Source organism: Balaenoptera ricei, chromosome 12, assembly GCF_028023285.1.
Source record: "Balaenoptera ricei isolate mBalRic1 chromosome 12, mBalRic1.hap2, whole genome shotgun sequence".
Lineage (NCBI taxonomy): Eukaryota > Metazoa > Chordata > Mammalia > Artiodactyla > Balaenopteridae > Balaenoptera > Balaenoptera ricei.
The window spans coordinates 51370201-51386815 of record NC_082650.1 but is presented as its reverse complement, the minus strand read 5'-3'; the positions used below and the strand labels follow the sequence as shown (position 1 = coordinate 51386815).

General features: G+C 40.5%; 1 protein-coding gene across 6 annotated transcripts in view; it reads left to right on the top strand.

Annotated features, from left to right (window-relative positions):
• Window positions 1-16615, top strand: part of ARMC2 (armadillo repeat containing 2) — a 222709-nt gene that overhangs the window by 149858 nt on the left and 56236 nt on the right. For all 6 annotated transcript variants that reach the window (XM_059941454.1, XM_059941451.1, XM_059941449.1 and 3 more), the window contains one exon: window positions 3185-3284. In XM_059941454.1, coding sequence (XP_059797437.1) covers window positions 3185-3284 — 100 coding nt within the window. The remainder of the gene's footprint in view (window positions 1-3184; window positions 3285-16615) is intronic.

Genomic DNA, 16615 nt, shown 5'->3' with positions numbered 1-16615 from the left:
TGCATTTATATTTCTTCCCTCACTGCTCTTTGCCATTGTTTTTACATAATGATCCTTCTCAAGAGACCCGGGCCTTTCTTGAACTATAATATTGTAGTTGTTTAATGAAATACAAAATTTCCTGAAGACTGAATTGGTAATTGACCCCAATATGAGGATGTGAGTCCAGCTTTGATCTTTTAGCACTGTGCTTTCCTGTCTGGGTACTTAATTCTGGGTACTTAGTCCCATTTTGAAGCACTATAAAATCATAAAGAGTTTATTTTTGTATAGGGTGGCATGTAGAGATCCAATTTAATTTTTTTTTCCCACGTGGACAGTCTTCCCAGCACATGTTATTGAATACACCATCCTTTTTTCCCTGCTTTTGAATGCCTAGTCAGTAGAACACGAGGTTCCATATACTTGCAGGCCTATTTGTGGGCATTCTCTATGGTCCGTCCTCAGACCAGTTCCATGCTGTTTTTACTATTCTGGTTTTAAGTCTTGCTGTAGGATAAGATGAATCCCTCACTTCTTTTCTCCTTTAAGATCCAAATTCTTATTTTCTCTTCCTCATGAATTGGAGAATCAGCTAAAGTCCATAACAGGAACTTTGGATTTTTTTTCATGAAACTACACTGACTGTGTAGAGTATCTGGGACAGACGTGGGGATAATTGATTAGCATCTTTATGATATCGAGTCTTCCATCCATAAACATTTGTGATGTCTTCTTCTTTTAATAAAATTGTATAACTTTCTCCAAAAAGATTCTATACATCTTTTGTTAGATACATTTCTTCACGGCGCTTGCTGCAATTATGAATGCAATCTTCAAAAAAAACCAATTCTAATGAGTGTTGCTAGTGTATATGGATAGTATTGATGTTTGCTTATTAATCTTGTATTGAGGACATCTTGATTAACATTAGGTCTAAGAGTTAGTCTATAGATTCTCTCCGATTTTCTATGCAAATTATATGCAAATAAGTGTAATTTTGTTTTTTTTCCCATGATTACAACTCTTGGCCCCTGTCCCCACCTTTTTCTTAGGTGCGTGGCTTAGGATGTCCAATACCAAGTTGTGAGAGTGTTGAGCCAGCTGACTTTCTCCTGAGTTGAAAGGAAATATTTTTGTGGTTTTGCCAGTTGAAATTAATGTTTGTTGTAGGTTTCTGTAGATACCCTTTGACAGTTAAGGAACAATTTTCTCTCATTAATGGATTTTAAGTTTCCTTGAATACTTGCCCCGAATGTATTTTGATTATGTGGATTTTCTTAACAGATTTTCTCATGTTAAGCCATTATATATTGCTAGATTTGCTTAACTAATATTCTGTTTAGTATTTTTCATCTATGGTTATGAGTTACATTGACCTGTACATTTCCTTTCTCATATTGTCCGTGTCTGGTTTTAGTGTCAAGTTTATACCAGCCTCATAAAATGAGCTGGGATATATTCCAGCATCTTCTCTCTTCTAGAAGAATTTCTGAAAATTAAACTTACCTGTTTCTTGAAAAGTTTGTAGAACTTGCTTGAAAGCTGTTTTATCCTGGTGTGTGTATATGTGTGTGTGCATGCATGCATGCATATGTGAATATCATTGACAACTGATTCACTTTCTTTAATAGTTATATATCTAGTCATATTTCCTATTTCTACTTGATTCAGTTTCTAAAAGTTATATTTTTATAGGAATTTGTCCATTTAAGTTTTCAAACTGTATAAAGTCATCCCAAATATTCTATTACCCTTTTAATCTCTATTGCATCTCTAATTATGCCCCTTTTGTTTATACTATTTATTTAAGAAATACTTATACAGTGCCTACTATGTGCCAGGCAATGTTCTAAGCACTTTCCAAATACTAGTTCATTTATTCCTTATAACAGCTTTAAAAGGTGGGTACTATTATTATTATCTTCACTGTACATATGAGGAGACTGAGGCATAATGAGGTTTGGTAGTTTTCCCAGGGTCACACAGCCATGATTTAAACCAGGTAGTATGGCTCTAGAATTCATATATTTAAAAGCTATGTTACACCACCTCTTCATTTTGATATTGATTTTTATTCCTTATTTTGATGATTTGTGATGTTTCTCTTTTTCTCTTGATCAGTCTTGCCAAAGGTTTGACAATTTATTAGTTTTTGTGAAGAACCAACAGATTATCGAACCACTCTGTTGTATGTTTATTTTGTATTTTATTCCTTCTGTTCTTATCCTTAAAAATCCCTATCTTCTATTCTTTTTGGATACATTATATTTTCTTCTGTTTTGATTAGAAATTCAATTCCTTTCTTTTCAGCTTTCTTAAGGTTATAAATTTTCCTCTAACTACTGCTGTAGCTGCATCTCACAAATTTTGATTTGTAGTGTTTTTGTTATTATTCAGATATGTTTTTCTATTTTCTTATTTATTTGACCCATAAGTTATGTGTTTTTAAATTTCCAAAAGTAAGTTTTTTAAACAATGTGTTTTTCATTGATTTCTAATTTAATTGTACTTTGACCAGAGAATGTGATCTGAGACACTGGTTCTCTGAAAATTTACTGAGACTTGTTAATGGCCTGGCATTAACAAAAACATGATCAAGTTTTTAAAATATTAGTGATGCTTTACCTATTAATCTATCACTTAATGAGAGATTTATGAACATCTCCCAATTTGAGGTAGGTTTGTCAACTCTACCTTGCGAGTTTCATTGTTTTCTTGCTTACTTTTGAAAATTTGAAGCTGTTTTCAAGGCTTTTTGCCTTAAGGTCTATCTTGCCTGATATTAATATACCACTAACAGCCTAGTATATTTGAGCATTTTAACATTTACTTCTACTGGAGTCCCAGGAGATTGACTGGTTAATATCCAGCCAGATTTTGTGTAAATTTCTTAGCTTGTGTTTTCTGAACCACATGGGCAGTGTAAATTCATACCTTGTACAAGTGTTAGAGGCTTCAGGTTTCTCTTTTTCAAAGAACTTGAAAAAAAATATTCCCTCCTCCCACTCTGTGCCCCCGGAGTCTAGAGCAGACAGTGCACCTCCTTGAGGCTTCTCTGGACTGGTGTGTACAGTATTTCCAGACTGCTTTTCATGCACAGGACAGTGCTTTGAAGGTCTGCATTTAACGTGACCCTAGGTATAGTTGAACTTTATTGAAAAACAAAGTTTATTTTTATTTTTTCCATTTGACGTTTCTGCAGCAAAGTTACTACTTATCATGACTGCTGTGTAGCCTTGGCCAACTACTCCAGATGTTATGCCTTGTTTTTGAATCTGATAAACAAATACCAGAAGAAGCAGGTCAGTCTTTCATACATTTAATTCTTCAATGTGTCTTTGCATTGGTGTATTTGTGTAAGCCCATGTTTTTTTTGTTTTTTTAAATATTTATTTATTTGGCTGCGTTGGGTCTTAACTGCGGCACATAGGCTCAGTAGTTGCAGCCAGCGGGCTTAGTTGCCCCGCAGCATGTGGGATCTTAGTTCCCTGGCCAGGGATCAGACCTGCGTCCCCTGCGTTGGAAGGCGGATTCTTTACCACTGGACTGCCAGGGAAGTCCCTGTGTAATCCCACGTTGAATGACTTTATGTTTTGAATGTATAGGTTTCTATTAGAAGCTTCCATCCGATGTGTAACGAGCTTCCCCAGGAGGCAGAGTTCCATGGAGGAGGTGGGGAGGGAGTAGTTTGAGGGAGAAATGGCCTCAGTAGGATGTGGATGCAGTAGGAGGATTCACGATTTGGGGTGCAGGGTGGGTGGACCCCCCCAGTGTTGCTCCTCCCAGTGATCTGTGGACCCATACATGAGCGGCATCTTTGGGTGGGGTGGGGTTAACCGGGTTATTTCCAGGCCCCCCGCCCAGGCCTGCTGAGCCAGCTGGGTGCACATGGGCCTAGCCATCTGCACTTTAACAAGAACTGCAGCGACTCCTGATGCAAACTAAAGTTTGGGATCTCCTGCGCGGGATATAGTCTAAAGATTCTTCTGGCCCTGAAATTCTCTAATTCCTTGACACTGCTGTATTTAGAAGATGACATTTCTAGGTAAGTATTTAAAGGAAATAATTTGGTTTTAATGGATTGGACAAAAATGTGTATAGCTGTTCAAAAGAAAAAAAAAGGAAGAACTCACAAATGACTTCCCCTTAATAAAATTATAATAGTACAAATGTTAATTTTTATTATAAGTTTTTGAATATTCATTAAATGCAGTATATAAATAAAATGCTTAAGTGACATCAACTCTTTAGTAGAGACGGTTTATACATGAAGACAATATATATTCATTTGAAATGTGGTAAATTTTCAAAATCACATAGTAGGTATCACCAGTTTAAAACCAAATAATTTATGTATATACTAAGACCATTTTAATATAAAGCTTTGTGTTTATTTATATTAACCATCTCAAAACCACCTCAAAATATAATCCCTGTTTGCCACAAACAGCATTGAACTTATTCTTACCCAGCCAAGTACTTCTGCTGAGAATGACTAAATTTATCATATTTTACACTATTATCAGCTATTTATTAAATGGTTACTAGTGTCTTTTTGGTTATATAGATGGTAGAGAAATTTCTATGCTCATATTACACCATTACTACATTTTAAAGATGATAAAACTTTGCTTAAAGTGTTAATGTTTCTATTTAACTTTAAAAAACTGATTCACAAATAGGCACTTGAGTTCCTGATTCTGAGTATTTGGATTACAGATGCTTTTCCCTATGTATTTTGTGTTTTCTTTAAATTACATACCTTGAAAGATTTCCTGGTAGAAGAATTTGCTGTGTCAGGTGAAGAATGAATTTGATTAATGTACCTTAAAGTAGTCACAGTGTTAATTTAAGTGTCCATTAAGCATTTATTGATTTAGATTTTGGTACAATATATTACCAGAACTCTAATCTTTAGACAAGTGAAATAACCCCATAGGAGCTTAGGCACTCCTAGTCCTAGTTTTCTTTTTTAAGGAGAAAATTAAAAGGGTAGAAAAGATAATTTGCTATAACATTAAAATAAACTTTTCAATATTATATCTAAAAAGGGATTTAGTTATGGATTTTATTTTGTAGTCTTGTTTTATGGGGTTCCTTTATGGGTTTTAATTGTAATATTATTTTACCATCCTTGTTTCTTTTTTGCTTTGGTGTTTTGATCATGGATGACTTAGATTAGATGTAACTGGAGAAGATGTTTTCAAATGTGGATGAAAGAAAACACTTCTGTTTTACAGTTTGACTTCAAGTTATGTCATAACCCGTAATTTGTTTGAAAAGGAAGAAAACTTGTCAGTTCAGTACTGACAAATAGCCCTGTTGTCTTACAGCATTATGAGCACATAACTGTTTCTCTGATTGTAGCTTAGATGATGGTCATATTTAATAAACAGTGAAAAGTCCTGGTATCTTGCTAATATTAGATACTTGAGATGTCAGTATGGTTAAGGATATGCTTTTTCTGGTTCAAGGGACTAAATGTCTTAAAGTTTAATTGGCATAAAATTTTAAGGCACTTCTTACTGAACTACTTTTCACTTTGGACCAATAGTTGTCTATAAAGCAAAATTGGTGTTTAAAGGGCATATTCTTCTTTATTGATTTATGTTTTAATTTTGTGTTCCTGTTAAAGTTATTTTGGTCCAAAGAAGAATAAAGAGCACCTTGCAAACTAAGTACAGTAACATGTTGTTTTCAGAACCATCAAGGAAATGTGTAATTTATCCCCTTAATCACCAAAATTATTTTAATCATTGTGGTAAAATCATATTCAAATATATTGCATATTTCCTTGCCTGCTTAGAAGATATTAAAAATAATTTAACCTCTTCTTGATGCCAAAAGTCAATATTACAGGTATTAATTGTTACTCTAGAGGTTATTTGTCCTACATTGGGAGCATGAGTCTATTGATAAGGTTCTTTAAATGTCTGTGTCTTCTTCTTGTAGATTTCTCTCTCCCTTTCCATGGTTGTTAACTTTGCCTTTGGTAATCCTTAACTGTCTTTTGCAATTATTTGCAATTAGCAGGGGAACTTCATTACCACACTTGTTAAAAGTAACACCTAAATAGTCTAAAAATTGAACATGAATAGGTTCTTAGAGAGAAGGGCTTGAGGGACTCTTTGATGAAGTTTCTCTTGTCCCTTCTCATCTTCAAAAGCCAATTCATGTTTCAAGATGTAGCACTAGTGTTCCCTTCTCTGTGAAGCCTTCTAAGAGCAGCCAATTTTTCCCTCATCAATGCTTCATTTTATTTTTATTTTTAAAATGTTTGTAGCAGCTTTATATGTAATAGTCAAAAACTAGAAACAACCAGATGTCCTTCACTGGATAAATGGCTAAACAAACTGTGGAATGTCCATACCATGGAATGCTATTCAGCAATAAAAAAGAGTGAACTATTTATACACACTACAACTTGGACGAATCTCCAATTATGCTGAGTGAAAAAAGCCAATCCCAAAAGGTTACATACTGCATGCATCATTTTGAAGACTTTAATGTAGCTAGCACACCCAGTTAGTATAGCCAGAGCTAAGGACCCAAGCAGTATGTCCCTGACCTCAACCATTTCACTATTATTAAGAAAAATTAACCAAAACTTAGAACTAGGGTGTGGGGTAGGAGCCTAGATGTCCTGACAAAGTCATGCTGGGGCATTAATGGGCAGGGCTTAATTCTCAAGGAGAATATATCTTTGTTTAAACTTGCTGTTTATTATTTGATTAGAACCCAGACACTATAAAGTTACACATTAATTTGTAGATTTCTCTCTGGTAGACAAGATAACCTCAAAGTTATGTTTTGTTACCTTTAGGCTATTAGCCAGGTGTGTATCTAACCTAGTAATCTTATTCTAACATTCTTTTTAATGCCTGTAAACACCCAGTTCTTTGATTGTTCCTGGAGCTCACTTTACCATTGTATTGGCTTCCCTCATTAAATGAGATAATTTTTTTAATGTGTTAATTTTATATTTCTATGAGAGCCATGTTAACTTTTTAAAAATTATACTTTGACTCTATATTGTCTTTTACTTATGCAGAAGAATGAAATATTACAGTTTTGAACCATCTTTGATTTTTTTCTAGTAAGAAAAAATATGTATAATTCATATTTTCCTCAAAACCAAAATATTTTAGAAGAGCAGGGAAATTGTTCAGGCTACAAGGAAGTAGTTAGTGTCCCAACTATTTCCTAAAATCACTAACCAAAAGCTCTCATAGGTCTTTGTAAATATTTCTTCTGTGATTCTCCAAATGTTATCATGTGCGTAGCTACCTCACCCACTGTTGGGATTTCCTAAGGACACAGTCTTTGTCTTTATAAACCTGAGATGATTCTTGGCATAACAGACTCATGACAAAAATGCTGAAAGAATGAATTTTGAGTATGTGAGATGCTTTGGAATCTGTAAAGTATTATACAGTATTTTTTTCTAGTTGTCTAGTACTTCTTCCTTAAATGTTTACTTTCTTCTTCCTACTTTGGAGGAGGAAATAATAATTTTCCCCACATTTTTCACATTGCTGGGCTGCCATACACAATGGCAAAACAGAAATGATGGATCTTAAATTACTTCGGATGGGCACAGCATCTTAGGTTCCTGTTCCCCTTGGCCCAGGTGACCAGTCGGATAAGATTTGTTTTTCCTCTTTGCCTGGAGATAAAAGTGATTTTCAGAAACCGCACACCACATTCTGATGTGAGTGTATTAATCTTCGGTGGCTCAAACTTTGCTCCATCTGAGGTTTACTTGGACGCTGAGGCTTTGAACTGATCTTTGAAACATACACCAGTCCTCCAGCAACTTTTAAAATAGAGTTATTACTTCCTGGAACTATTTTTGTTTCAGCTCTAGGAAATGTTTCTCTAAGGCTAACTTGGATTGTGGACACATACGTACTTTGGAGGCTTTATAGTCTCTTAATGTACACAGATATCACCCAGGGATTAATAATCAGAAAGAGTCTATAGACTTTTTTCTGAGAGGTTAGTGTTGCCTTTGTCTTAAAAGTCTGAAGACTACATTGGCAGTTGGGAGATTTCATTTTTCTGGGCCTTAGCCATAACATAAATCATGAATCATAAATCATGTTATGGCTAAGTATATTTTCGAAGAACATAGAAACAAAAATCTAAAACAAACAAACAAAAACAAAAAGAAAAATCCTCTCTAGTAATAAATGAACTGTCACCTACACACACCTCTTTAAGTGTTTTTTATCAACCAGGTGAGGAGCTTGGCAGGAAACTGCCCAGCCACTTCCACAGTCCACCCGGGGGGAAATCCTGCTTGGAACTGGGTAGTACCAGAGCTGATGGCTGATGGGAGAAGTAGAATATTTCCTCCCCCATCCGATGCTGTTTCCCATTAAAGGAAAAAAAAAAAAAAAAGAAATTGTTTGAGAAAATGTCAAAAGTAAAAATTGTTTTCCTGGTTTTTTTTTTTACATTATTCATATTCATCTCTTTTCAAGGGTAAAGTCTGACTTCAGCGTATGAGAATGGGTCTTTTTTGGAAAGTCCTTAATCTGTCTCTATTCAGTCAGTTGATAATGAAGGGTAGGAGGAGCATTTTCACTTTTATTTTCTACACATCTGTGTTGTGGGAATTATTTACAAGGAACATGGATTCATATTATTTTTAAACATGATATTATAAAAACAGTAGGTATTAAGGTGGTGAGATTTCTAATTCTTTCTTGATTTGAATCAGTGTCTCCTAAACCTGGGGAGCTTTAAAAATACAGGTTCTCACAGGGAACTCTACTCAGTGCCCTCTGGTGACCTAAATGGGAAGGAAATACAAGGAAGAGGGGATATATGTATACGTGTGGCTGATTCACTTTGCTGTACAGCAGAAACTAACACAATATTGTAAAGCAACTATACTCTAATAAAAAAAATAAAATACATGTTCTCAGGCCCCACCTGGGAGATCTTGATTCAGATCTGGGACAGGGCTCAAGAACCTATTTTTAAGGGGCTCCACAGGTGATTCAGATGAAGAGCAGGTTTGAGAACCTGTGGTATAAATTATTAAGATGGCTCCTGAAAACAATTTTTTCCCCCATATCGACAGCAGAGGGTTTTCTACAAAACCTCAAGAGATTTTAAAGGGATTAAAAAAAAGCAGCCACACAGGGTCAGTCTTTCTCTACAGGCATATGGCTGAAACTGAATCTCCCTCACAAAGTAGGAACCAAATTAGCAAGACATGCCAGGTGTTAGTGTAGGTTTCGCCAGTGAGTGGTGATAACCACATGCCTTGTGCCTTTTGCAACAATAGCTGAGGAGCACTTTCTTAGCCAGAGAAAATGAGATGGGTCATTAGACCCTTCCAGGAATTTTCTCTGCCAGATTTGTGTCCAAACAAGTCATCCTGAGACCAAACCCAATTTGATAAGTAGGCCATCGCACCGATGGGGCTTCAGGCACTGGTCAGAGTGGGCTACGGGGAAAGGTGAGCACAGGTCCGCGGGACCCTTGAATTGGCTGTAGAAGGGAGGGCTCGTTATCCTCCGTTAGCTAGACAAGCACGAGCTGCTGTTGACTCATTTGTCAGTGAAACAACCACCAAGATTTATGTCTGCTTTGCGACATTTCAGTAGATAGCCATATCTTAACCGTGTAAGTTTGCAACAGATAAAGTCGAGGGCGATTTGTTCATTTTAAATAACGCATGGTTTGGTTTATAACACCCCTCTCCACGCACAGCCCTTCAGTGACAGGGGCATGTCAGAATATGATGGCTGTGGTATAAGCCAAGGGTTTCTAGTTCATCAACAGTCTCAGAGAAAAGGAATCCACTCCTCCCAGCTCTAATGAAGGACTTCCCCAAGGAGAACAAGGGAAACTTCTTTGGCTCATGTCTGTCTATGAGGTTGATTTGTCCAAGATCCACGGTCCAACTAGGAACTCCCAGTTCCCACACACACACACAGAACCTGAGACTGAAAAATGCAACACTTCAGTCAGCTGGGTGCAGTTTGTAAGCTAGACTCTAACATTAAGTAAAGCATCTATTTAGAATGCTGACTGAAATTCAATTAAATGGCAAATCTCATTTAGAAATAAGCACATATTGTATGCTTTATGGTATAAACTGCGTTTGGTACAACCAAATGTGCAAACAGATGGGCCTAGTGTCGAAGGCATGGGCAGGGGCCGGCCATAGCAGCCTTGCGAAGCAGACCTGCCTCAGGAGGTTCTCTGACGTCAGCGTTGCCGCATTTAGCAGCTCAGCAAAATACGTTTGGGTTTGCTTTTTTTGAAAAACGTGGAAGGATTTTCCCCCATTTCTTCTATAAATATCTGCTGGGCAGGAGATCTGGTAAAATGCCTCAAATAAGACTTATACGACTGGCACTATTTTGCAAAGGTCACAGTCCAAAAGGAAAAACCTTTACCTACATTCCCATCACTTGTGTCCATTGAACAACTGTCTGTCTAACCCTCTCCACTTTTAGATATGGTCAACTTCTTGTGTTTCTTTTTTTAAACAGAACCTCCAAATGCAGGGCAATCATCAGCACTTCAGAGAACACTGTCTGGGAATCCCCCGACATGTCCTTGCTTGTGCTGCTTTTAAAGTCATGCCTCTCTCATTCCGTTCAGACCTCTTTCTGGGCAAGCAGCTGTCTCCAGCCATGATGAACAGTGTCTGATTTGGAGCGCTCAGGCAGCGTGATGTCGAAAACGAGACCTGGAATGTCTGGAGAGTATAGGCTGAAAGCAAAAACATCTGCCCTTTTTGGAGCTGTTCACCTCCAATGCAGCCACAGCCAAGGAGCAGGCCAGAGATAGCACGACCTCTCTCTCCCTCCCCTCCATCCTCTTTGGGGCCGGATAGGATTGGTGAGGGAGGCGCCTCCACCCCTTCCCCTGGCGCCTTTATATGGTGACTTGGCTCCCCGCTTGCCCTCCGCCTCCTGCCTGGCAGGAGCGTGCCCTGTGGCTCTCTTCCCAGCCCCTCTGCAGGCACACTCCCAGTGGGTGCCGCGAGCGTTTGGCTGAGCTGGCTCCTTTTTTCGGCCTTGGCCTTGGTCTGTACCCCTGACCGGGCGGGCAGCACAATAAGCCCTTAGCTTGTTCATTCTTTCCAGCTCCTGCTGCTCTGCCCTTGTGGAACTGGCTCTTCCCCCCACTCAGCACGGAACCCAAATGTCTGATTTATGTCTGCTGACTTAAAAAAGAACTGAGCCCAGTGAAATTCTAGCATCGCCCTGGTGCTTTTGAGTGATAGCCGCATTCAGAAGCATACAGTGGGCGCTCAGTAAACGATTGTTGACGGAATGCGTAGATGGATGGAAGCATCAAGGATAACCTCTTCTGGTTTTTAAATGATTTTCTACTTAGATTCTGGTTTTGAGTCTCCAACATCTCAGATTCTTCCGCTTTGTGTGGCTCAGCACTTCAGCAAACCATTGACCCACTTTCAGTAGCCTAAGGTTAATTAGCATTTCTGCAGCACTGCAGTCTGTCTTCCCAATTGGTAAAATTTATCTGTTCTTCAAGCCACCTACCTATAAGCTCAATTAATGTTGGGGTTTTGTTTGAGGGTGAGAAGTTGGATAAATGTTGCAAACTGCAAATCCTGATGGAGCTCTCAGAGCCAGATCGCATGAGAACTTTTTAACCCAGATTTAAACAGGGCATCTTGATTAGTTTAATTTTCTGGTTAAGAGAGGGTTCCGATTTTAAGTACGTTTACAGCTCTTTCAATTTCAACCCATTCTTGAAAACCTTTCTCAAATGTTTTCCTTGACTTAGAAGAAGTAGTCCTCTCCCAAGTAAGTAATGGAGTCTGCTGAACATGGTTGATTCTTTCTGTGACAGCTCGATATGGTTCCTTCCCCATGGTCAACATGATGCACATGGGCTATTTTAAGGGTTATTTTAAGGTACTACGGTAGGAAGGGTGTGGGAGTGGGAGAGGAGTGCGATCCCATTGGTGGGCCGTGGGTGGGGAATAACGTGAGGCAATGTAGAAGTGGTCACATGGGGCCAGATGGTGCATTAGATGCTGGCTTTGGCATTTAATAGGCAGTGGATGTTTTTGAGCAAGGGGATGACGTAAGAGCTGCGCTTCAAGAAGTGGAGTTGACCTTGGTTACAGAGGGAGGAGCCCATCAAGGGTCTCTGACAAGAGTCTACAGACGGGGGAGCCAGGGGTGATTTTGAAATGATGGGTTGGAGGGAGCTGGGTGACTGGTTGCTGAGGGGAGTGAGATAGGGAGGAATGGCAGATGCCTCTGGGGCTGAGCCTGGGGAAGATGAGCAGGTGTGCTGAGGTGCTTTTGGAATCCATCTGTGAGTACAGAAGTGAGTGTCCAAGTCCTGCCTCTTCTCTTCACCAGTGTGGGACTTTGGGGCCAGGGAGCCTCTTGAAGCCTCAGTTTCTACATCTCTGAGTAGGGGGGAATCTCCTCCTTTGACTTCAGGCCAGTCTTTCTCACATGGAAAGTAACAGTCAACACGGGGGCTGCTGCTGGAACTTGACAGCGACCACTCTTTTCAGCAGTGTCCTGCTCCTTGTTTTGTTCCAGTTCATTTTATTTACAGGCCTGGGGAGCCCATTCAGATTGAGTAACGTGCTTGCTCATGAGGGCATAGCTTATGCTAAACCAAAGAGAACATCCCACAGGCTGTACCTGGGATGCACAGTTGAGTCAGGCTTTGTCCAGTAGGTGTACCTGTCTGAGCCCTGGTTGGCCGGAGCTGTTGCTGGGCTGATTCCATTTCAAGCAAAATTAGAGTCGATATGAACTGGTTATACTAGACTGCCTTCTTAAAAAAGAAAAATAAGATTCTGTCTCCTGATTCATCTTCATTTTGCTGTTTCAAAACTACATAGTTGTGGTATGAATATGCAACTTTGTGTTCAGTTTAATAAGAAGGCTATAGAAGTGCAGTGTTGATTTATAGGTGGTTCTCAGATGTTGTCTAAGAATAAAGGAGAGCCTCTGTACCTCAAAGGAGAATGGCCCCTCGATGAAATCGTTTTCTGCAAATTGTTTCTCTACAGATTGATGATTTTGGCCTTTGCCTAATTTTTCAAATCTTTACAGGATTTTAATTAAGTGACGTTTGGTAGACTTGAGATAGATTGGGCTGTGGAACAATAAACAACCTCTCCGTAACACCATCCAGGGGCAGTGCTCTGTGCGGCGCAGAGGCCACCCGCAGGGAGCTAAGGGGCCCTGCTAAGCCCTCTTGGTCAGCCTCCTTGTTCCAGATTCCAGATGAGTCCAGACAAGTGCTGGCATGGGAGTAAGGAAACACCACCTCTGCCAGCCTCCTGTGAGACTGCTGCTCTTCTGGCCTATTCCCTCGATTCACAGAGAATATATCTGAGAGAGGGGATGGGGGGAGAAAAAAAAAAAAGATACCTTAGCCAACCCTGAGAAAGAGGACAGAAACAGCAAGCATAGCAGTTGCTGGAAGTTTGGTGCTGCAATCTGCCAGCCCATTTGTTGATTCTGCATGCCATCCTTCAGTTGGCACCACTGCTGCCAGGAACCACCCCCTCCTTTTTCCATCTGAAGGAAGGGAGAGAGGTACTGCGGCAGGGTTAACTCTTCCTGCCCTGAAGCCTAGAGTTTCTTCTTCCCACATCAGGCTTAATAATCTGTGCCATGTTAGGACCCACAGAGATATTTGAATCAAAGAATTTTAGAAGTGGAAGGGGCCTGAGGGACTTTTTCAAACAAGAAAAGCAGCACTCAGTCTTCCCAGATTTGACCACATGTGACAGTGGGTAGAGGTCATTTGAATTATGAAGAATGAGGACCTCTAAGGAAACCTGCTTTTTTTTACCTGCAGCCAGGGATCTGGTCAGCAAATCAGCAGGGACAGGTGGAGGTGGTACCGGGTCAGAGAAGCCTTCTGAGTTAGACCAACCAGAAAAACAAACATCAGAGGTGGAGGTAAAGCAACAGAGCTAGGAAGAGGGAGAAAGGAGAAAAAAATAGTCTAGCATCCTTCAGAAGACGGCAGTGACATTTTAGGAGGTAACTTGATTAGTCCTGGTAATGATTTAACCAATAGAATGCAATTATTTATCGTATTCTTTATGAAGTCATTTAAGAGCACTGATCATGTCTTTCCTGACTTGCTTAAAGTGCTTTTGTGGAAATAGGAGCACAATCCAGGGAATACAAGGAAGTCCAAAAATATTAGCCATAACTGCTGTCTAAGGCATGAGGGAGGTGGCTATCCAGATTGTGGAGATTGGGAACGTTTTGTTCAAATTAAAGAACTGCAAATTGTCACTTTTAGCGAAGTAGTTAATTTGTGTACCTAGGTGCTTGAAACAGTGCCTGGTGCATCATAAACACAATGTATTAGTTGCTGCTACTACTATGAGTAGTAATAGTAATTATTACAATTTTCAGAGGTAGGACTAGTGTAGAGTGTCTTTAATCAGAAATCTTGTATCAGTGTGTGTGAAAAGCTCATATTCCTCAATTTAGAAGATACAGTGGAATTTTCCTTCAGGGAGCCTAATTCTCAGAAATAGCCTCTGTCCTGGTTGGAAAATGGTCTGCTCTGTTGCTGGGTGTTGCCAGGGTGGAGGAGTGCTCTCCTTCCAGAGCCCAGGGAGGGGCCTGCACCATCGGGAATTACATGAAGTAACCATTGGTTCCACGCGAAGGGAGACTGGAGTATTGTAACGAAACTTTGTGTGCTTGGTTTAGATTTAAGGCCCACAGGCTTCGGCTTCTTTAGGGAACTGTCTGCTGATCAGACACAAACAAGGTGACCCCAGGCCACGGAAAGGGACTGCTCTAGGTCCTCTTTCTCAAGACATGCTCCTTTTGCCCGTGCCAACCCACCTGTGTTCCCCGCCACATCTCCGCTTTCATTCATTTTTCAAGGTTGAACTTCCCACGGTTAACGCTACTAACCTTTTATTGATAGTAAAGGGTTCTTAACAGTGCCTGAGGGGAGTTCCCTCATGGTCCAGTGGTTGGGATTCGGCGCTCTCGTGGCCCGAGTTCAATCCCTGGTCGGAGAACTGAGATCCCACAAGCCACGTGGTGCAGCCAAAACCCCCCCCCCCCAAAACAGTGCCTGAATCATCACTCACCACAATCTGTGCTTTATCTGTTTTTTTTTTTTTTTTTTAATGAATTTACTTTTATTTTTATTTATTTTGGGCTGCGTTGGGTCTTCGTTGCTGTGCGCGGGGCTTGCTACTCTTCGTTGCGGTGTGCTGGCTTCTCATTGCGGTGGCTTCTCTTGTTGCGGAGCATGGGCTCTAGGTGTGCAGGCTCAGTAGTTGTGGCGCACGGGCTTAGTTGCTCTGTGGCATGTGGGATCTTCCCAGACCACGGCTCAAACCCGTGTCCCCCTGCATTGGCAGGTGGATTCTTAACCACTGAGCCACCAGGGAAGTCCCTGTGCTTTATCTGTTTTGTCTTAATTTTGCAACACAGTATTCCCCCCATTTTACAGATGAGTTAATCGAGTCACAAAGAAGCTAAGTGAAATGTGACGCAGGCTGCCTGGCTCTCTTGCTGGGAGTCGTAATCCCCTAGGGTGTCTAGCTTCTTCCTTATTAACCTTTCAGTCTTTGCTGTGTCCCCTCATGCATTAGCCTTGTCTTCTCAAGTCGATTCTGACTCTTCAGAGCACCTTGCCTTATCCTTGTTTGTGTGTGTGTATTTCCCCCAGACCCCAGCATTCAAAATATACCCAAGGACTAGCATTCCAGTTGGGGTGGGGGCAGGAGTGGGTACCCTGACTGGACCGCCTGCTGTGATTGGTTGCACACTGCCCAGCTGAGGGTTTTCCCCGTGTGAATGCTCTCCTGGGCCAGCGCATCGTGTTAGACTCCGTCCTTTCTTAATGTTGGCAAATGATTCCCAGCTTCACAAGCAGCAGCCTGGCTGCTTCTTCACCAGGGCCAGGGAAAACTTTTTCAGGAACAAGTTGGCATTGGCGGAGCAGACCCAGGCAGACCCCAGTGTCTCGTCCTTTGTCCTGGATCACCCACTCTCTCTAGGCCACACACAGTGCTCAGTGCTGCTCCCATCCCCCAGGTCCCACCTGGAGAAAAACCAGCCCCGCCCTTTGCCCTTTGTCCCAGTTCCTTAAGGCTATTGCTGACCACAGATCTGATAAATTAGGGTTTATCAGAATCCCTCCTGGTGACATATTTACATTTAAAAGGAGATAATTCCTTTACTGCTCTGAAAGCAGGGTAGGCGAAGGAGGAGGTTCGTAAATAACAGGCCCCGTGAGAGGCATGGGTGTAGGAAGGACTCCAGGTCTGGGTAAAAATCCTGGGTTCAAATCCTGACTCCACCCCTCACTGGCTGTGACCAAGGCAGCTTCTCCAAGCCAGTTTCTTGTCTGTAAATAGCACAGCGCCTGCGCAGTGAGCATTAGCACTCTGGCCAGTTGTAGCCCCTCAGTAAGTGTTCCTTTAACAACCGAACTGGTATGTCTGCCCGCTGTTGTCAAATTAAGAACATAATTGTTTCTGTTTCTTCTTCAGTTGTACAGTGTTCTCAGCTTGGGATTTTTTAGAAACGTTTATTTATTGTGAAATATGGCTTATATACAGAAAAGTGCGCAAAACACATTTGTACCATTTAGCAAACAGTTATAAAAGTGT